General features: G+C 42.2%; 3 protein-coding genes across 4 annotated transcripts in view; 1 reads left to right on the top strand and 2 right to left on the bottom strand.

Moving 5' to 3' along the window:
- irf6 (interferon regulatory factor 6) overlaps positions 1-800 on the bottom strand; it is an 11,764-nt gene extending 10,964 nt beyond the window's left edge. The window contains exons 1-2 of one of the 2 annotated variants that reach the window (XM_017496621.3): positions 758-800; positions 543-640 (exon numbers count right to left, since the gene is read on the bottom strand). The gene's annotated coding sequence lies outside the window, so the exon portion shown is untranslated. Of the gene's footprint in view, positions 1-542; positions 641-757 lie in introns of those variants that run through there. The other variant, XM_053674130.1, reaches the window with a different exon arrangement.
- LOC108281074 (uncharacterized) lies at positions 601-8,762 on the top strand. Its single transcript, XM_017496618.3, has 5 exons — positions 601-840; positions 2,265-2,356; positions 4,733-4,817; positions 5,453-7,499; positions 7,839-8,762. Exons 1-5 carry the CDS (start codon positions 759-761, stop codon positions 7,927-7,929), a joined length of 2,397 nt encoding a protein of 798 aa, XP_017352107.2. The 5' UTR covers positions 601-758; the 3' UTR covers positions 7,930-8,762.
- Positions 8,763-9,202: 440 nt separating this feature from the next.
- Positions 9,203-12,235, bottom strand: wdr77 (WD repeat domain 77). Its single transcript, NM_001200442.1, is given in 10 exon segments — positions 9,203-9,456; positions 9,716-9,784; positions 10,010-10,118; positions 10,235-10,306; positions 10,454-10,508; positions 10,592-10,662; positions 11,189-11,238; positions 11,351-11,492; positions 11,686-11,871; positions 11,990-12,235. Coding segments are annotated over 10 exon segments (969 nt in total). The 5' UTR covers positions 12,075-12,235; the 3' UTR covers positions 9,203-9,326.
- Between the last annotated feature and the right edge of the window lie 5,265 nt (positions 12,236-17,500).

Raw genomic sequence — 17,500 nt, 5'->3', positions numbered from 1 at the left:
GCTTTACAGAAATATATTAATTCTGGATTAAAATTTTACATTTATAAATTCAACCCTATTTAATTCCTGCAGTGGAACATCACCTTAATAAACACTTGATTTTTTATTGTATTTATTATTTTATTAAATACTTATAGTAATTGAAGCTAATTAGCAAAGCTATCCCACTATGTAGCTCTTCCTGTTTAGCTTCTTCACGCAATTTCACCTCAGCAATAAAACGTGTGTCTGAGTAACAGTTTTCCTCTCCATCCTTCTGAATTCTCTCTCTCTCTCTCCACACACACACAGTAAAACAGCATAGCGCTGTATTTTGCACGCTTTTGAAGAAAGAAGTATTTTGTGATGTTCTTAGTAATAATAATAATTCAATGAATAAATAATAATAACCATAATAATAATAATAATAATAATAATAATAATAATAATAATAATAATAATATAATGCTCAGAAAATGATTTAAAAAATATCCAAACAAATTAGCCACAGTGATTGTGTATATACGAGAGAGGGTGTGACACAGGTTTCAGGTTAAACTCACCTGAACACACCTGGTGGGTGGAGCCAGGAGGTGGAACAGAGTACAAGTCAGAGAGGACGAGTAAATCAGGAGACATTTTCCTGTGCCTGTTCACCTGCCTGAGATTTAACACTGTGTTCAGCAATGAGGCCATTAACACACTCTGGGATTTTCTGAACACACACACACACTAACCCCCCCTACACACACACACACACACACACACACACACTCACCATGATGAAGAAAGGTGGTCTGAATTTCCTGAACAGGAAGAACCGGTCTCTGTTCGACACCAGTGTCCCGATGAAAGAAATAGGTAAGATTTTTTTATTATTACAGTCTCGCTGTACACAGTGCTGATATGGTGTGTGTGTGTGTGTGTGTGTGTGTGTGTGTGTGTGTGTTGAGACCTTTGTACCCTTCCCACTGGGAAACACACACACACACACACACACACACACACACACAGAGTCAATCAAATTCAGTCTGTCATGGTGTGAGCACTTTATCTTCTCTATAGAAATTTCATTACATATGAATGATATTATTATTATTATTAGCAACAGTAGTAGTGGTAGTAGTGGTGGTGGTGGTAGTAATAGTAGTGGTAGTAGTAGTAATAGTGGTGGTGGTAGTGGTTGTAGTAGTACTAGTAGTAGTAATAGTGGTGGTAGTAGTAGTGATGGTGGAAGTAGTGGTGGTAATAGTGGTTTTGGTAGTGGTGGTGGTAGTAGTAATAGTAGTAGTGGTAATAGTGGTGTTAGTAGTAGTAGTGGTGGTGGTAGTATTAGTGGTAGTAGTAGTAGTGGTGGTAGTAGTAGTAGTGATGGTGGTGGTGGTAGTAGTAGTAGTAGTAGTAGTAGTACTAGTAGTAGTAGTAGTAGTGGTGGTAGTAGTAGTAGTAGTAGTAGTAGTAGTGGTGGTGGTAGTATTAGTGGTAGTAGTGCTGGTAGTAGTGCTGGTAGTGGTAGTACTAGTAGTAGTGATGGTGGTAGTAGTAGTAGTAGTAGTGGTGGCAGTAGTAGTAGTGGTGGTAGTGGTGGTGGTAGTAGTAGTAGTGGTGGTAGTAGTAGTAGTAGTAGTAGTGGTTTCAGTAGTAATAGTAGTAGTAGTAGTAGCGGTAGTCGTTGTGGTAGTAGTAGTGGTGGTAGTAGTAGTGGTGGTATTAGTAGTGGTAGTAGTGGTGGTAGTAGTAGTAGTAGTAGTAGTAGTGGTGGCAGTAGTAGCGGTAGTAGTGGTGGTAGTAGTAGTAGTGGTGGTGGTGGTGGTGGTAGTAGTGGTAGTAGTAGTGGTGGTAGTAGTTGTGGTGGTAGTGGTAGTGGTGGTAGTAGTTGTGATGGTAGCGGTAGTAGTAGTGGTGGTGGTGGTAGTAGGAGTGGTGGTAGTAGTAGTGGTGGTGGTGGTAGTGGTGGTGGTAATAACTGAATGTGTCACATCAATAAATTGTTTTCATCTCTTTAAAGTAAAAACAGTTACACATTTAGTCTAATTAAAAACACCAGGATCCATGAATATGCATTAATATGCTAATTACATACACCCCATGTGCTCCTGAAATCTCTAATAGTCTAATATAACTATAATTAGCTACTTCAGCTAGATCTGTAATGTTCTACACAGGTTTCTATAGTAACACACTCTCACACTCTTCAGTGCACTAGGCTGAGGACTAGGACAAAATCCATGCCTGTGTGTGTGTGTGTGTGTGTGTGTGTGTGTGTGTGTGTGTGTGTGTTACAGACAATGTGGAGTTTGTGTATAACTCGGTGGTGATCCCGGACTCAGGCACAGCTAATGTCCGCTCCAGACCCACTGTCAAACACTTCAGCACTGTGAGTCACATGACCATGTTTACTTTCACCTGATAAAGAGAACTATCACTGTATTGTACTGAACACACTGCACTGTACTGAACACAGTGCACCACACTGTACTGGACACACTGCACTGTACTGAACACACTGCGCTGTACGGAACACAGTGCACTGTACTGAACACACTGTACTATACTGCACGGCACTGAACACACTGCACTGTACTGAACACATGGCACCGCACTGCTCTGAACACACTGCACTGGACTGAACACACAGCACTGCACTGCACTGTACTGAACACACTGTACTGAACACACTGCACTGTACTGAACACACAGCACTGCACTGAACTGTATTGAACACACTGCACTGTACTAAACACACTGCACCAGACTGAACTGTGCTGAACACAGCACTGTACTGCACCGCACTGAACACACTGCACCGCACACACTGCACCGTGCTGAACACACTGCACTGTACTGAACACACTGCACTGTACATTGCTTTAAACTCCAGATGTGCAGGAAAACAGCTTAATCTTGATCACATGCTTCACTGTCTTGGTATTCAGATTGCCAGCTGTGTGTGTGTGTGTGTATGTGTGTGAAATTACCTTTAACCCATCCAGGCTCTCAGACAGCTGATGGTCACAGTGCAGTTTATGTCTGTGTTACCCATGTGATCTGACTCCTCCAGGGTGTTTTGAATACTGTACACTCACTTTGTTTTGGGTTTAGCACAGCCTGAGCCAACGTGTGTAAGTGGTCACACACTCACATACACAGGTGTGTCATAAACTCACACTAAAAATCAAATTAGTTTGGTGAGAACTTTCTGCTTGATATCAGCCACTCCTTAAAATGCCTGCTGCTAGGAAACAGTAATAACACACTCAGCAGTGTTTAAGTCTCTCTCTTTCTCTTTCTCTCTCTCTCTCACACACACACAGATAAATGTGTTTCCTCCTGCTATTGTGTTGTCATCCATAGTTCCATCTCTCAGCAACATACCTTTGCAGTTTATTTATTTGAAATCTGTTCTGCATCTCAAAATAACTATTATATATATATATATATATATATATATATATATATATATATATATATAAAATTCACTACTATACAAACGCAACAACAACAAAAACAAAAACAAAAACAACAACAATAATAATAATAATAAAAAAGCCCCAAAGTCCTTTTCCTTCCTCTAGTGTAGGGAGGCTTTGGTCATTTGGAACACAGCCCAGGATATGGTTTCAGTAATTTTTGAATAAGAAATCTGTGGTCACACAGTGCTATTACAGAAACATCTAAACACGTCTGATTATCATCTTTCTGTTTCTAAGGGAATTGTAAAACTGGTCATTTTACATGTTAAATATGTGTTAGCTGGAATTTGACCTTGTTCATTTACACCCTGATTAAGCATTTGTGTGTACATGTATGTGTGTATGTGTGTGTCTGAGTGAAGGGACAGCTTAAAGAACTGGTTTGTTTGGTATGGAGAGAATTCATGCTGTATTCATGAGGCGTGTCACATCATAACACTTCACGGCGCAGTTTAAACTGAATCAAAACGCAGTTTATGATCTAAACTCAAAACCATGAGGTTTAAAAGATGAACTCCACCCACATGGCCAATTCCGATCAAATGCATTAGTGTACTGGTCAGAAGTTTTCCATTTAATACAGTACCATGTTCAAAACCGGTTCAGGGACCAGTTAGTAAAGTCATTAAATACACTCAAAGGCTTAAGCCAATTCTGAAATATCTGAAATATTCTAAGCTAATTACTGAAGGTAATAATGAGAAATTTAATGGGAACTTTTTCATTACAGAATAAGCTAGCTAGCTTACTTAATGGTAAGATGTTTAAGGACATGGGGGCGTTTCCAATTTGTATATTTATGCGTATCCATATATCCAAGTATTCTTCATCAGAGAGTAGAGATGTCCTTCTGTCTTTTTAGTTTCTTTTCCACTTCACTATGTCAAAGTTCAGACTTTAAATAAACAGGAATGAAATCAAGCTAGTCGATAACAGAATCACAAGATCACAGGCTGTAAAACTTCCCAACGTGACCTCCAAGTGTAAACAGGGATAGAGAGCAGATAAACAGCCTGGGGTCATTAACACCGAGAACAGACTAAAAAAAACAACGGCTCCGTCCCAGTGCCAGACTGAAGAGTCTTTAATCAGTATCTAATACAATCATGTTCTTATTAAACCATCTGCCATTTGTCCTGCTGGAACACGTAGACTCAATTCCAGCGAGACTTCATGTTTTTACGACAACTGTTACTGATAAAGTGAATGAAAATGTTTGTGATCGGTATGTAAATTAAAGTTGCTGATTAACTGTTGTGTGTTTTGTGTTTTCTCGTCAGTTTGGAGATGGAGCTGGATTTGCAGTTCCAACCCCAACAGTTCCTGTTCTGTCTTCTTCCACCACACCCCAAATCAGCCACACAGGTGAAGACACGTCCCAAACATCCCACAAGACCTTCACACTCCCGACTGTTCAACAGTTTCTATTCACCTATTTTATGCTAATATTGAATATACCCGTAGCCTGAATGGAACCACACCCTCTTAACAATCAGACATGACGTCTCATCAGATTTAATGATAGTTTTAGTCATCAGGAATCAGGAGGTTTTAGAGGAACTGATGGTGAAATTGAAATTTGCCAAAAAGCCCTTTAGGCACCTTTACACATGATTGTGGCGTTTTCCTTGAACTGACTCGTGTTTCACTGCGCATTAGCCAAGGCTTTTCCAGTCCGGTCTTTTAGGGAATCCTGATAGTCTACATTCTTGCTTTTTGTTCAGTTTCCCAACACACCTGCATCAGGTATTCAGTGTTCTTGACTGTTCCAGGTGTGTTATGAGCCCTAATTGAGAGCGTGTCAGACTCCTTGATTGCTATAATAGATATGTTTTCTTTATGATGACTCATCTTTAACTATGCATTAGCAGAATTGCTTATATTCTTTTTTTACTCAACACACCTGAACACAGTAATCACAGGAGCGTTAACAGATCAAGCATGAAGGATTAACTGATTTGAGCTAAACAGTCATTAACATTGTTTTCATCCATGAACAGATAATACAGACAGTCGGTCAAGTGGAGGTGCCATCTCAGTGGATGACCTTGAAGAAGGACAGATTTTGATCCCTCCTCCACCCTCCATTGCACCTCCACCTCCACCTTCACCTCCACCTCCACAGTTTATTCCTCCATCACCTGGACACGTCAGTCCTTCTTCAGGGTTTTTTGGGGAACCGTTTTCACCTGTAGACCTGTCCACTCTGGAGCCACCCTCCATGCCCCCTCCCAAGCCACCTTCACTAGGAACGCCGGAAAATGTAGACCTGTCCGTGTTAAGGCCTCCGCCTATGGCTCCCCCAAAACCTCCAAGTTATCAAATCTATTCAAACTCACCTGATGGCATCCCAGAGTGCCCCAAATTTACCCCTCCACTGCCACCAACAGAGAAACCCCAGTCCCCCAAAGTACAGAAGATGCCTCCTCGCAAGCCCATCAGGTTCTCATCCATCTCCAATCTTGATTTGCCTTCATCTGGATCTAATACCCCAACTTCTACACCCTCAGGAAGGCCAGCTTCCAGCTTTAACTTCCAGAACACAGGCAATCTTTATACTGTACCAAAACCAAAAATTATCACTGGTCTATCAGATACAGAGAGAATCACACAACAGGCCCTGCTCCTGGAGAACTCCTCCAGAAACCCAGCTGGAGTTCATGCCAATGGGAAAGCACCAATCTCTGAAAAGGAAATGAGCACACCCCAAAGCCTGGTGCCCCTGGTCAAGCCAGTGCGTCGCAACAGTTCCGGCATGAAGCTGGAGAATGATCTACAGGACTTGAAGGTGAACGTGCAGGCAACGCTACCTAACCAACCAGCAACACCAGTCAGTGTCATCACCAGCATGTCTGCAACTGTAGAGACACCACCAGATGTTACAAACAAGATCCTTACTCCAATAAAAGGTTCTCCCTCAGCAGAAAGGCCAGCAGCAGTGCTGTCAGCTAAAGACTTAATCAACTTGACGCCTCTGGACCCGACACGAAAATATAGCCCATTACTGAACCGCAAGTTGCAGAACCTGAAAACCATGAACAATGAACCTTCTAGTGGGAAGGAGGCGGCTGCTTCTCCACTCGCGCTGTTAATGGCAGCTAAGGAACGAGAGAAGCAGAGGACAACCATTTCCAGAGAAAATAGCAACAGCTCCGCAGATTACTCCACTGGGAGCATCCATCCGAGCGACACCAGTCCCAACTCATTCACTGTTACCCCAAGACCACCTGTGTCCTCAGGAAGTGTCAGTCCCTTCATGGAGCCCAAACCCAATACTGAGAATCCAAAGGTTGCTTACTCCAGACCTGAACCTGCTGTACCCTCCAGCAGCATTCTGATGAAAAAGCCTACAAGTATTGCATCCCCAACATCTACATCTGGGCAGTACAATGGCTTTGACACCATCTCCTTCATCCCTCCTCCACCAGAGTTTGCTAACTCTGATCCAGAAGATGAAGCTCCTCCCAACATAACTCCACCTCACCCACCTACCAAGAGAACAGATGTAATTCCACCTCTAAACTTCACCCCCCTCACAAATGGCCCTACTAATACCCCAAGTATTAAATCATCCAGCACCACCACACCAATTAATGCTATCCCTATCACTCAATTCAAACCAAAACCCCAAGCTCCACCCCCATCTCAACCCAAGACTCAGACCCAAGCTCCACCTCCATCTCTTCCCAAAACTCAGCCCAAAGCCCCACCCCCATCTCAACCCAAGACTCAGACCCAAGCTCCACCCCCATCTCAACCCAAGACTCAGACCCAAGCTCCACCGTCTGTCACTGCCAGTCAGACCACTTTGCTCAGCATCCTGCAGAAGAAGATGCTGGAAATGGATCCCAAATTCCCTCTGGCCCATGAAGGAGACACTGGCAGCGATGAATGGAACTCCCCTCATGAGGATGTAGATGGTGGTCCTTCCCTAAACTCCACCCCCAAACCCAAGCACTCCACTTTTCCTGCACAGTCGGCAGGTCTGGACATGAAAGAACTTGAGAACAAAGTGACCAAGAAGACACAAGCTAAAGCACCAGCCAGGTAAATTCCGCTAAACTCCACCCCCTGGCAACCTCTGCTTTTACTCCAACAATTATTACTCACCAAAATAAAAATATATTTAAAATTTCTAAACAAGACGTAGGTCCACAGCAGTGTTCTGTTTAACTGAGCGGAGGACAGCTCTTCATTTAAGAGTTAAGAGGAAATGCTCATGTTTAAATAAAATATAAAACATTTAATTCACATACACTGCTGGACAATAAGTTTGTCTCAGCTCGACATAGATGCTGAAGATCTTCAGTTTATAATTTCCAGATGTTTATATGGTCTGTGTGTGTTATTTTCACAATCAAATCTGATTCTGTTCTAATTTTTCAGCACTGGTTCTTCGAAGCAGCAGTTTGGGATGACATTCATGGTCAGGCCTGGGACCAAACAGCCCATCACACCCGTTCCCAAAACTGAGTGACCACACACACACACAGAGCTCTGTGTATAGAACTCATAAAGGAAAAGAGGTTACAGATAATACTGGACAGTTTACACAGCAGCAGTTTTTCTGTATGTTGAATCTCTGCTCTGTGCTTGTGTGCCAAAGTCCAACCTGAATTTATTCTCTGTAGGATACACACTCAACTGATACGTGTATAAACACACACACACACACACACACTTACTTAACACGGACTTACTGGTGGAAAGTCAGCGTCACCTTTAATGTGTAATTTTTAAAAACTTTGTTGTTCATCAAACTTTCAGCTGCAGGAGGAACAGAGATGAAAAACAGTGATGTTAAAGACTGCAGCGGGAACATGTACATTTTAATGCGCTTATTTTCTTCACATATATTCATTCATCTCTCTCTCTCGCTCGCTCTCACACCGTTCTGCTAACAGAATTTGGGATGTGGTCAGAAGGTCAGATCTGTAATGAAATGTAAAACCTGACGATTCTCTGGACGTTAAACTCGTTTTAGTGCCTCAACTAACAGGAAGTGAACGAGACCAAAGTTCTGCATAAAATCTTATATTTTATTTTATTAATTACCTGTAAATGTTAAAGTGTATTATTAAAGTCTGACTCCACAGTGTGTGAGTGTGTATAGGTCAGCACTGTAATTCACACAGAAACATTTTCCGCTGATGAGAGGTGAAACTGGAGCGTGAGAGTGAGGGAGTGCTGTAGTGAGCACTTTCATCACTGACTGAGGGGAAAAAGTTCTCAGCACTTACACACGTGTGTATCTGAACATAAACATGTACTACCACTAATAAACTATTAACACCCGTGTGTGTGTGTTAACTGGACTGGATTGTGGATTTGTCATGATCCGGGATATCTCTGTTGTTGAAAGTCGTTTTTGCTTTTCTTGTTACCATGACTACAGATCCACACAGGTTTCTTCAGCATAAACATGATTAGATCATACACATGGAGGTGTTCCATAAACACACACACACACACACACACACACACACACACACACACACATCAACTATCATTACAACATGTTCTTGCTCTCACTCACTCACTCTCTCTCTCTCTCTCTCTCTCCCTCTCTCTCTCTCTCTCTCTCTCACACACACACACACACACACACACACACACACACACAGGAGGTGTGTTCAGGTCATGTTTCAGTCAGAGCTGTTTTCACTCTGCACAACACACACACACCTCGTCTGTAATCTCATAATTACAGTCAATCAGTGCAAAAGAAATTAACGCAGCACTCAACTTGACTGAACACACACTTTATTAAACAAGTGGATGTGGGGCTGTGTGTGTGCTAAACAAGTGTGTGTTAAGTGTGACTTAAGCACACATGTTAAGAATGTGTGTATTAAGCGTATTTGTGTGTGTGTGTTAAGTGCGTGTCTCCTGCACATTATGATGGAGCACCTGGTGATCCCACCCTGCAGTGGTCAGCTCATCGGAGCCACCTGGAACCCAACACACACCACGCACAAAGTCCTGGTGTCTACGGTCTCTGTAACTGTAACACACACACACACACACACACACACACACACACACACACACACACACAGTTATAACATGACCACTATTAAAGCATCTGTAAATTGCAGTGTTTACTTCTTAGGCTCTAGGGCTGGTTCCCTACTCCCTAAGCTGATCATGTACCCTATCTAGTGCACTAACAGAGTGCATGAGATCAGGAAGGTGTTAGGAGAACAGCTGAGACTCACACTGTGTTCAGCACTGGATGTGTGTGTGTTTGTGTGTATACTCACATTTCTCTGAGCTCTGTGTTCACCACGGCGACAGTGCAGTCATCACTCACTGAGGCAAGGTTAGGAGAACTACAAACACACACACACACACACACACACACACACACACACCTGTGTTAATTTAAAGAAAAAAAATTCTAATTTGCATATTAATGAATAATACTATATGTTATGAAATGCATTAACAGAACAGTGAGTGAGGAAATGATTAACCATTTAATGCCCACAGTATTTTCACCTCCTCTGTGGTTCTGCAGAGAGGATGTATGTGTGTGTGTGTGTGTGTGTGTCTACCTGTGTGAGGAGAAGGCGAGCTCTGACACTTTGCGCGTGTGTGTGTTCATCGTCTGTGTGTGTCCTGCAGCCTGGAAATCTGTCACAGTTACCCTGCCCAACTCATCACCTACACACACACACACACACACACACACACACACACACACACACACACACACACACACAATTGCGTCTTGTGTACAGAATTCTTATGTGATGAACCACAGGAAGGTGTAGTTGTACCGTAGGCGATGGTGGTGGTCTGATTTGGATGCCACACGACAGCAGTCACAGAACAGCTTGGGGAAACCACATCTAATGCACACACACACACACACAGTAAATCTCTGAAAGAGTGGCACTGTGTGATTCACACAACTGTACCACCGTGGTGAACGTGTGAATGAGAGTAAGTGAAAGTGTGTGAGAGTGTGTGAGAGTGAGAGAATGTATGAGAGTCACCTAAGCGAGAGGCAGGTTTGGGTTTTCTACGATCCCACAGCAACAATCGGCCGTCCTGAAAGAGAGAGAGTTCAGTCAACACTGTTCACACACTGAGGAGCAGAGTGTTAATGAATACGACATCATGATGAAGGTTACCTGAGCACAGGACAGGAACAGTGATTGGTCAGTCGGGCTGCAGGACACACAACTCACTGCCATGGAGTGCACTGAGAGAGAGACACACAGATACAGAAAGAGAGAGAGAGAGAGAGAGAGAGAGAGAGAGAGACAGAGAGAGACAGAGAAAGTTGGATTGGATATTGGAGAAAAGAAATGAAGGAGATCAGACCCTGCAGCCTGAAATATCAGAACTGTTTGTAGTAAAGCAGATTAAAAGTCCATCACACACCATCTTAACAACAGTGCATGTGTGTGCAAGAGTGTGTGTGTGAGAGTGTGTGTGAGAAAGTGTGTGTGAAAGTGAATGAGAAACAGTGTAAAGCGCTTTGAAGAAAGTTAAGTGCTATATAAGTGCAGACCATTTACTACTTGTAAACACAGCAGGTATTAGAGCAACACACACTCCTGGGCGCACTCACTCACTCTTGCGCGCACACACACATACACTCTTGCACACCTCTACACTCACATACTGATGGAGAAACATGCTGAATGATATGTTTATGACAGGAAACTCTGAAACTAGGGCATGGTAAAGTATCAGATGTTAGAGGTTAAAGGTCACGCTCTCACCATTGTAGGTGTTGATCACAGACTCCTGTTTCAGATCCCACACTTTAACCCTGAAAACAGCAACACACACTTAACTCCTTCACACACACACACACACACACACACACACACACACACACACACACACACACACACTTAACTCCTTCACACACACACACACACCTGCAGTCCATGCTGCCAGTGACAGCGTGGTGGGCGTCAGCTGCTGGACTGATTGTGGTGACGATGTGATCATGTTCATGACGACTGAACCTGTTCACCAACAAGCGCTCATCTTCAGCCAAATCCCATAATTCCACTGCACCTACACACACACACACACACACACACACACACACACACACAATTACAAAATCCAAAAGGACATAACACACACACTATAAACAAACAAACACACACACACACACACACACACACACACACACTATAAACAAACAAACACACACACACACACTATAAACAAACAAACACACACACACACCAAACGGTATTTATACCAGAATCGGTTCCTGTGACTATGGTCCTGTCCGTCAGCCACTTGACATCATTAAGCCCCGCCTCTGTCTGAAGCCCCGCCTTACAGAAGCCCTCATTGGGCGCCAGTTTAGCATCAGAATAAATCCAAATAGAACCGAACCAACACCGACCCGTCAAACTGGAGGCACTGAGCAGGAACACACCGTCTGAGAGAGAGACATATTATTACTGTGTGATCTTTGTGAAAAGTTCAGTCTCTCTCTCTCTCTCTCACTCACTCACTCACTCACACACACACACACACACACACACACACACACTCACCTCCGCGGTAGCGCGCGCACTCCAGGTGTCTCTCCATGCACGCGGGAGCATTGGGGGGAATCCGCCACCGGGGCTCCTGCAGCATCTCACCGTATCTTTACAATCTAAACACACTCTCTACACACGTGTGAACTGTCTTCTGATGCTCTCACCTGCGCGCGCTATAAACCTTAATAAACTCTTCAGACTTTCTGATTAATGAGGTCTAACAGCGCTGAAATTCATCACACAGATGAATGAACGCATGTGCATCAGAGCGCACGCACTCGTGTTCACTTCCGCTTCCGGGTCGCTTCTGTATGGCGATGATGTATTGTCGTATAATAGCCGCTAGGGGGCAGAGCTCAGCGCATAGAGACTAACTCCCCCCCCCAAACTTTATTAAACCTTTTCAAATAACAAACAGGGATTATCACTGTTCAACACATTCAGAGAGGTTTAAGGCACACTTGTTTTCTAATTGCTTTAAGGATTGAAATAAACATTTTTGAATAATTTTTAAATGCCGGATTTAAAAACATGAATAAACTTTAACAAATCTACATTTGTGTAAATAAAACTTGGCTACAATCGACATATTATCACACAAAAATTCTCATGGCGACTAACTGCTCATGTAGCATGCAGCTTTTGGAAAATAACTGAATATGTACATCAATTACAATCATTTAAATAATCTCAGTTCTTCCAACATAAATAAAACACTGACGTGAGCAGTTAAACAACACAATTATGACACTTTAACTTTAGTCCCTAATGATATTTTTTGTGTTGAAAGGAAGAATTTATCAGTGAGTTAAAATCTCTAAAATAATTGTGCTCCTGAAACCGAGCTGAGGGAGCAGCGCCACCTGGTGGACACTGGAACCCGGAAGTTTATTTCCGTTTCAGAGAAACGGTAAATGGAAATGGAAATGGAAATGTAAAAGTGTATGTCTCTAATTTAATGTTATCAATGCTTTGGAAATGTAAAGCCTTTTACACTGACAATAAACCTACTTGAATCTGAATCTTGGAAACAGAAGTTCCCGGATGTAAGATGCTAACATTTAGCACCGATTATTATTTCCATTATGTATCATATTATTTATCTATTTTTCCCATTATTTATCATAATATTTATTTATCATATTATTTATATTATTTATTTTCCATTACTTATAATATTACTTATTTATCATATCCATCCATCTTCTACACCGCTTATCCTTTAGGGTCATGGGGGGGCCTAAAGGATAAGCGGTGTAGAAGATGGATGGATATGATAAATAAGTAATATTATAAGTAATGGAAAATAAATAATATAAATAATATGATAAATAAATATTATGATAAATAATGGGAAAAATAGATAAATAATATGATACATAATGGAAATAATAATCGGTGCTAAATGTTAGCACCATGACATCCGTTAACGTTCAAAGATCCTGTTTAAGGATGCCATGACATCGCAACACAGGTCTCATCATCTCCTCTCTTCATTACAACATATTCAAACCTTCTTCGCCTTACGGGTAATCATGCCTTTTACCTTTGTTATTATTTTCCTGAGGCGATAAAGCTTCTGAATGCTAAGCTCTTCGTCAGTTGCTTTATACATCGTCATTTTACACAACACCAAAATGCGCTTTAAATCAGGGAAAAAGATCTCAATTTGTGGTTTCCGAGCTCCTTTAGTCTCCTCTAGAAAGTCATTAATTTGCTTTAATGTGTACAGTATAGCACTGAGAGACTCTGTTCCTTCAGCATCATCCATATCAGAAAAACTCTCTATGCTCTCTAGATCAACATCTGAGTCATTCTCAGAGTGAGCGTACTCTGAACTCATGGTGGACATCTGAGTACAGATATCTACAGCTGCTTCACTTTCACCATCTGCTTTATTACTTTCTATTCCTGTCAGTTCTTTTTCAGATGCTTTATCATGTTCATTTACTGTCTGAGTCAATGTTTCTCCACTACTTGTCTGACTTACCCGCTCCTCGTTGTAATCATGATTTTCTACATCTCCTGCATCAGGATTCCCTTTAGGTGCTGTTTTAACATCTGGAACGAGATGGTTATTTTGTCTGACATGTCGCTCGGTTGTTTGAAGATTAGACGGTTTATCTCTGTTTTTTCGGGCATGTTTATCTGACATGTCCTAGTTCTCTGCACAAAAAAAACACATATGATCCAAACTAATAAAGATTGTGTAATCATTGCCTTCATTAGTCAGCTTTACAGCCAGACTGAGTGGATCTTCTTGTTGATTCAGTATCATGTACGTATATCGCCGAAACGACCTAACATGCTTGATATCCGGATTTTTCAGACTGAGTGGAATCATTTTTATAGGCGCTGTTAATTTACCATATCTTTCAAGAACACCTTGAATGGTTTCGTTCTTGATGAATGGAGGAACGTTTGATAGCACTATGTTCTTTGATGGACTCGATAACGGCAGTATTAACACAAACGTGTCGTTAATCGTGAGTCCACATTTAACCAGGTCATCTACCATCTGAACTTCGGCCAGAAAAACAACAACAGCTTTATTCATCCTAGAAGCTGACTTGATATTTGACCACCGACCTGTTCACTGACTGCAACCAGCACATCTTCCACAGATACGGAGTCATCAGGTGTACATTTAAATCCATGTCTCAGAGTCAAGCATGAGAAATCTCCACTTCACCCCATTTGTCAAAGTTTTCCGACCGAAGTCGGCACTCAAAGAAGTTTTATGTCTAAGATTAATCTTTTTTCCACGAATCTTAAAAAAGAATGAAGAAATTGATTAAAAGTAACAAACTCTCAAAATCGTGCTCGCAAAACTCTCGACTCCTCCCACTACCCACAATCCTGAGAGAGAGAGACAGAGAGAGAGACAGAGACAGAGAGACTGAGAATGAGACAGAGAGAGAGACAGAGACAGAGAGAGTCAAGCAGGAAGCAGCACCCTTCGAGCTAACGCTATTATATTCATTCTTCTAATCTCTATACTTTAAAATTATTTACCTTACGTTATACAAATGTAACTGACACTACCTTAGATAAAACAATCGTAACGTTGCGCTGTCACTAAATTTGATCTGTTTTTACAAACATCCGCGACTAGCTTGTAGCCCACTAGCATCACCTACCGCTAGCCTTGTTTACGTTTCACATTTCTCATTTACCGCTGTTCTGTTTAAAAAACAAATATGTCTGCTGTTTCTCCGGTTTTGAGTGCAGATGAGGACTCGCTCGAGCTTCACATGGTGCTGTTGGAACTGGAGGACTTGGAGAAGCAGATCCACGGCCTACTCAACAAGCAGGCCCAGCTGCTGGAGCGAAGAATTGCGCTGGAAACATCTTGTGCCTCTGCCCACATATCCAAAGTAAGCACACAGCGTGGTATTTCCACTCCCAGCCCCTCTACGCCGTGTGTTTCTCTGTGCAGGGACCGTGCACCTAGGACTTTCCCAGCCGAGGTCTCCGCCACGCCGGCGCCAACACACCACGGCCTTGGGTGAACCAGCGGCAGAAGGCGCGGGCAGGCTGGACCCCAGGCGAGGACCTCTCCACCTCCGGTGTTCGAGGTTCCAACCAGGAACCGCTTTGCCCCTCTCCGTCAGACCAGACCTAACACTGTGATCGTCTGGGACTCCATTGTACGGAACGTCTGTGTAGCTTCATCTAAAGGTAAGGTGCACACACACTGTTTTTCTGGTGCTCGTGTCCTTGATGTCGCTGTGCAGGTATCCGGGATCCTGAAGAAGGACGAGTGCATTGGAGCGGTTGTGCTGCACGCGGGGACGAACGACATCAGGCTGCGGCAGACAGAGGTTCTGAACAGGGACTTCTCCAGCCTGATCGAGACAGTACGAGGCAGATCACCCACCGCGAAGATCATCATCTCTGGACCTCTTCCCACATACAGACGTGGAGCCGAAAAGTTCAATAGACTTCTAGCTTTAAATGATTGGTTAGTTTCTTGGTGTTATGAGCAGAATCTGGTGTTTGTCAATAACTGGAATCTGTTCTGGGAGCGTCCTAAGTTGTTTTGTCCTGATGGCCTGCACCCCAGCAGCCTCGGAGCGGAACTGCTGTCTGACAACATCTCCAAGGTGCCACACTCCAAGTGACTGCCTAACGTAAGTACATCTTCCGACACTAACAACGTTAATTATAATCAATGTTCAATTAATAGTCCAGCACCTGTAATACATACTATAGAGACTGTGTCTGTTCCCCAAGCTATAAAAATACAGAGAAAATCTTGGAAAGTCTGTCTTCGTAACCTAATTAACATAAAATTAAATCATATTGAATGCACAACCAGCACTTTTAATCTGAAGCTAGGATTATTAAACATTAGATCTCTTGCATCTAAGGCTCTTATTGTTAACGACATCATTACTGATCAGGAATGTAATTTAATGTGTTTAACGGAAACTTGGATTAAACCAAATGAGTACATAGCATTAAATGACGCCAGTCCTCCTGGATACAGTTATGTACATCAGCCTCGTTCAACTGGTAGAGGAGGAGGTGTTGGATTCATCCATAGTAAAAATCTAGTCGTCACACAAAAACCTAGTTATAAATTTAATTCTTTTGAAATTCTTTATACCGGTATAAGTTATGTAGCCACAAAAAATAAGTAAATTCCTCTAATTATTTTTACAGACCCCCAGGGCCATATACTGAATTTCTTAGTGAATTTGCAGACTTTGTCTCAAACCTGGTTGTGTCTGTAGATAAAGCATTAATCGTCGGAGATTTTAATATTCATTTTGATAACCTGGAAGAACCTCTGAGAACAGCGGTTGTGTCCATCTTAGACTCAGTAGGGATCAGAACGTAATCGGGCCTGTTCATAATGGTAGTCACACTCTTGACCTCATGCTAACATACGGACTAAGTATAGAAAATATTGTAATTTTTCCGCAGTCTGAAGTTGTCTCAGACCATTATCTCATCTTGTTCATAATACGTATTGATCATAATATTTCCACCTCGCCTCGCTACCGCGTAAAACATACCTACACATCAGCTACTGCACCGAGCTTCATAAATAACCTCGCAGAAACATCATTTAGATTTGGATCACCGTCAGATCCGATAGAACTCGATCAGGCGACTGAAAGCTTGGAGTCAACACTCCGCTACACACTAGATAGAGTGGCTCCACTCAAAAGAAAAATAATTAGAGAGAAAAAATTAGCACCCTGGTATAACGATCAAACGAGTACCTTAAAACAGACAACTCGACAATTAGAACGTAAATGTTAAATAACTTCCTTTTACCTAATTCTGATAAAACAGAAATACTATTATTAGGATCACATGTAGCTAGAAGTAATCTTCCTGATCACATGGTTACTCTGGATGGTCTTTCTGTTTCAACATGTACAGCAGTAAGAGACCTTGGAGTGATTATTGACTCCAGTCTATCATCTGATGCTCATGTAGATAATATTACTAGGATAGCCTTCTTTCATCTCAGAAATATTTCTAAGATAAGAAATATATTGTCACTAC

Source organism: Ictalurus punctatus, chromosome 21 (assembly GCF_001660625.3).
Source record: "Ictalurus punctatus breed USDA103 chromosome 21, Coco_2.0, whole genome shotgun sequence".
NCBI classification, from domain to species: domain Eukaryota; kingdom Metazoa; phylum Chordata; class Actinopteri; order Siluriformes; family Ictaluridae; genus Ictalurus; species Ictalurus punctatus.
This window is presented reverse-complemented; position numbering and strand designations above follow the sequence as displayed.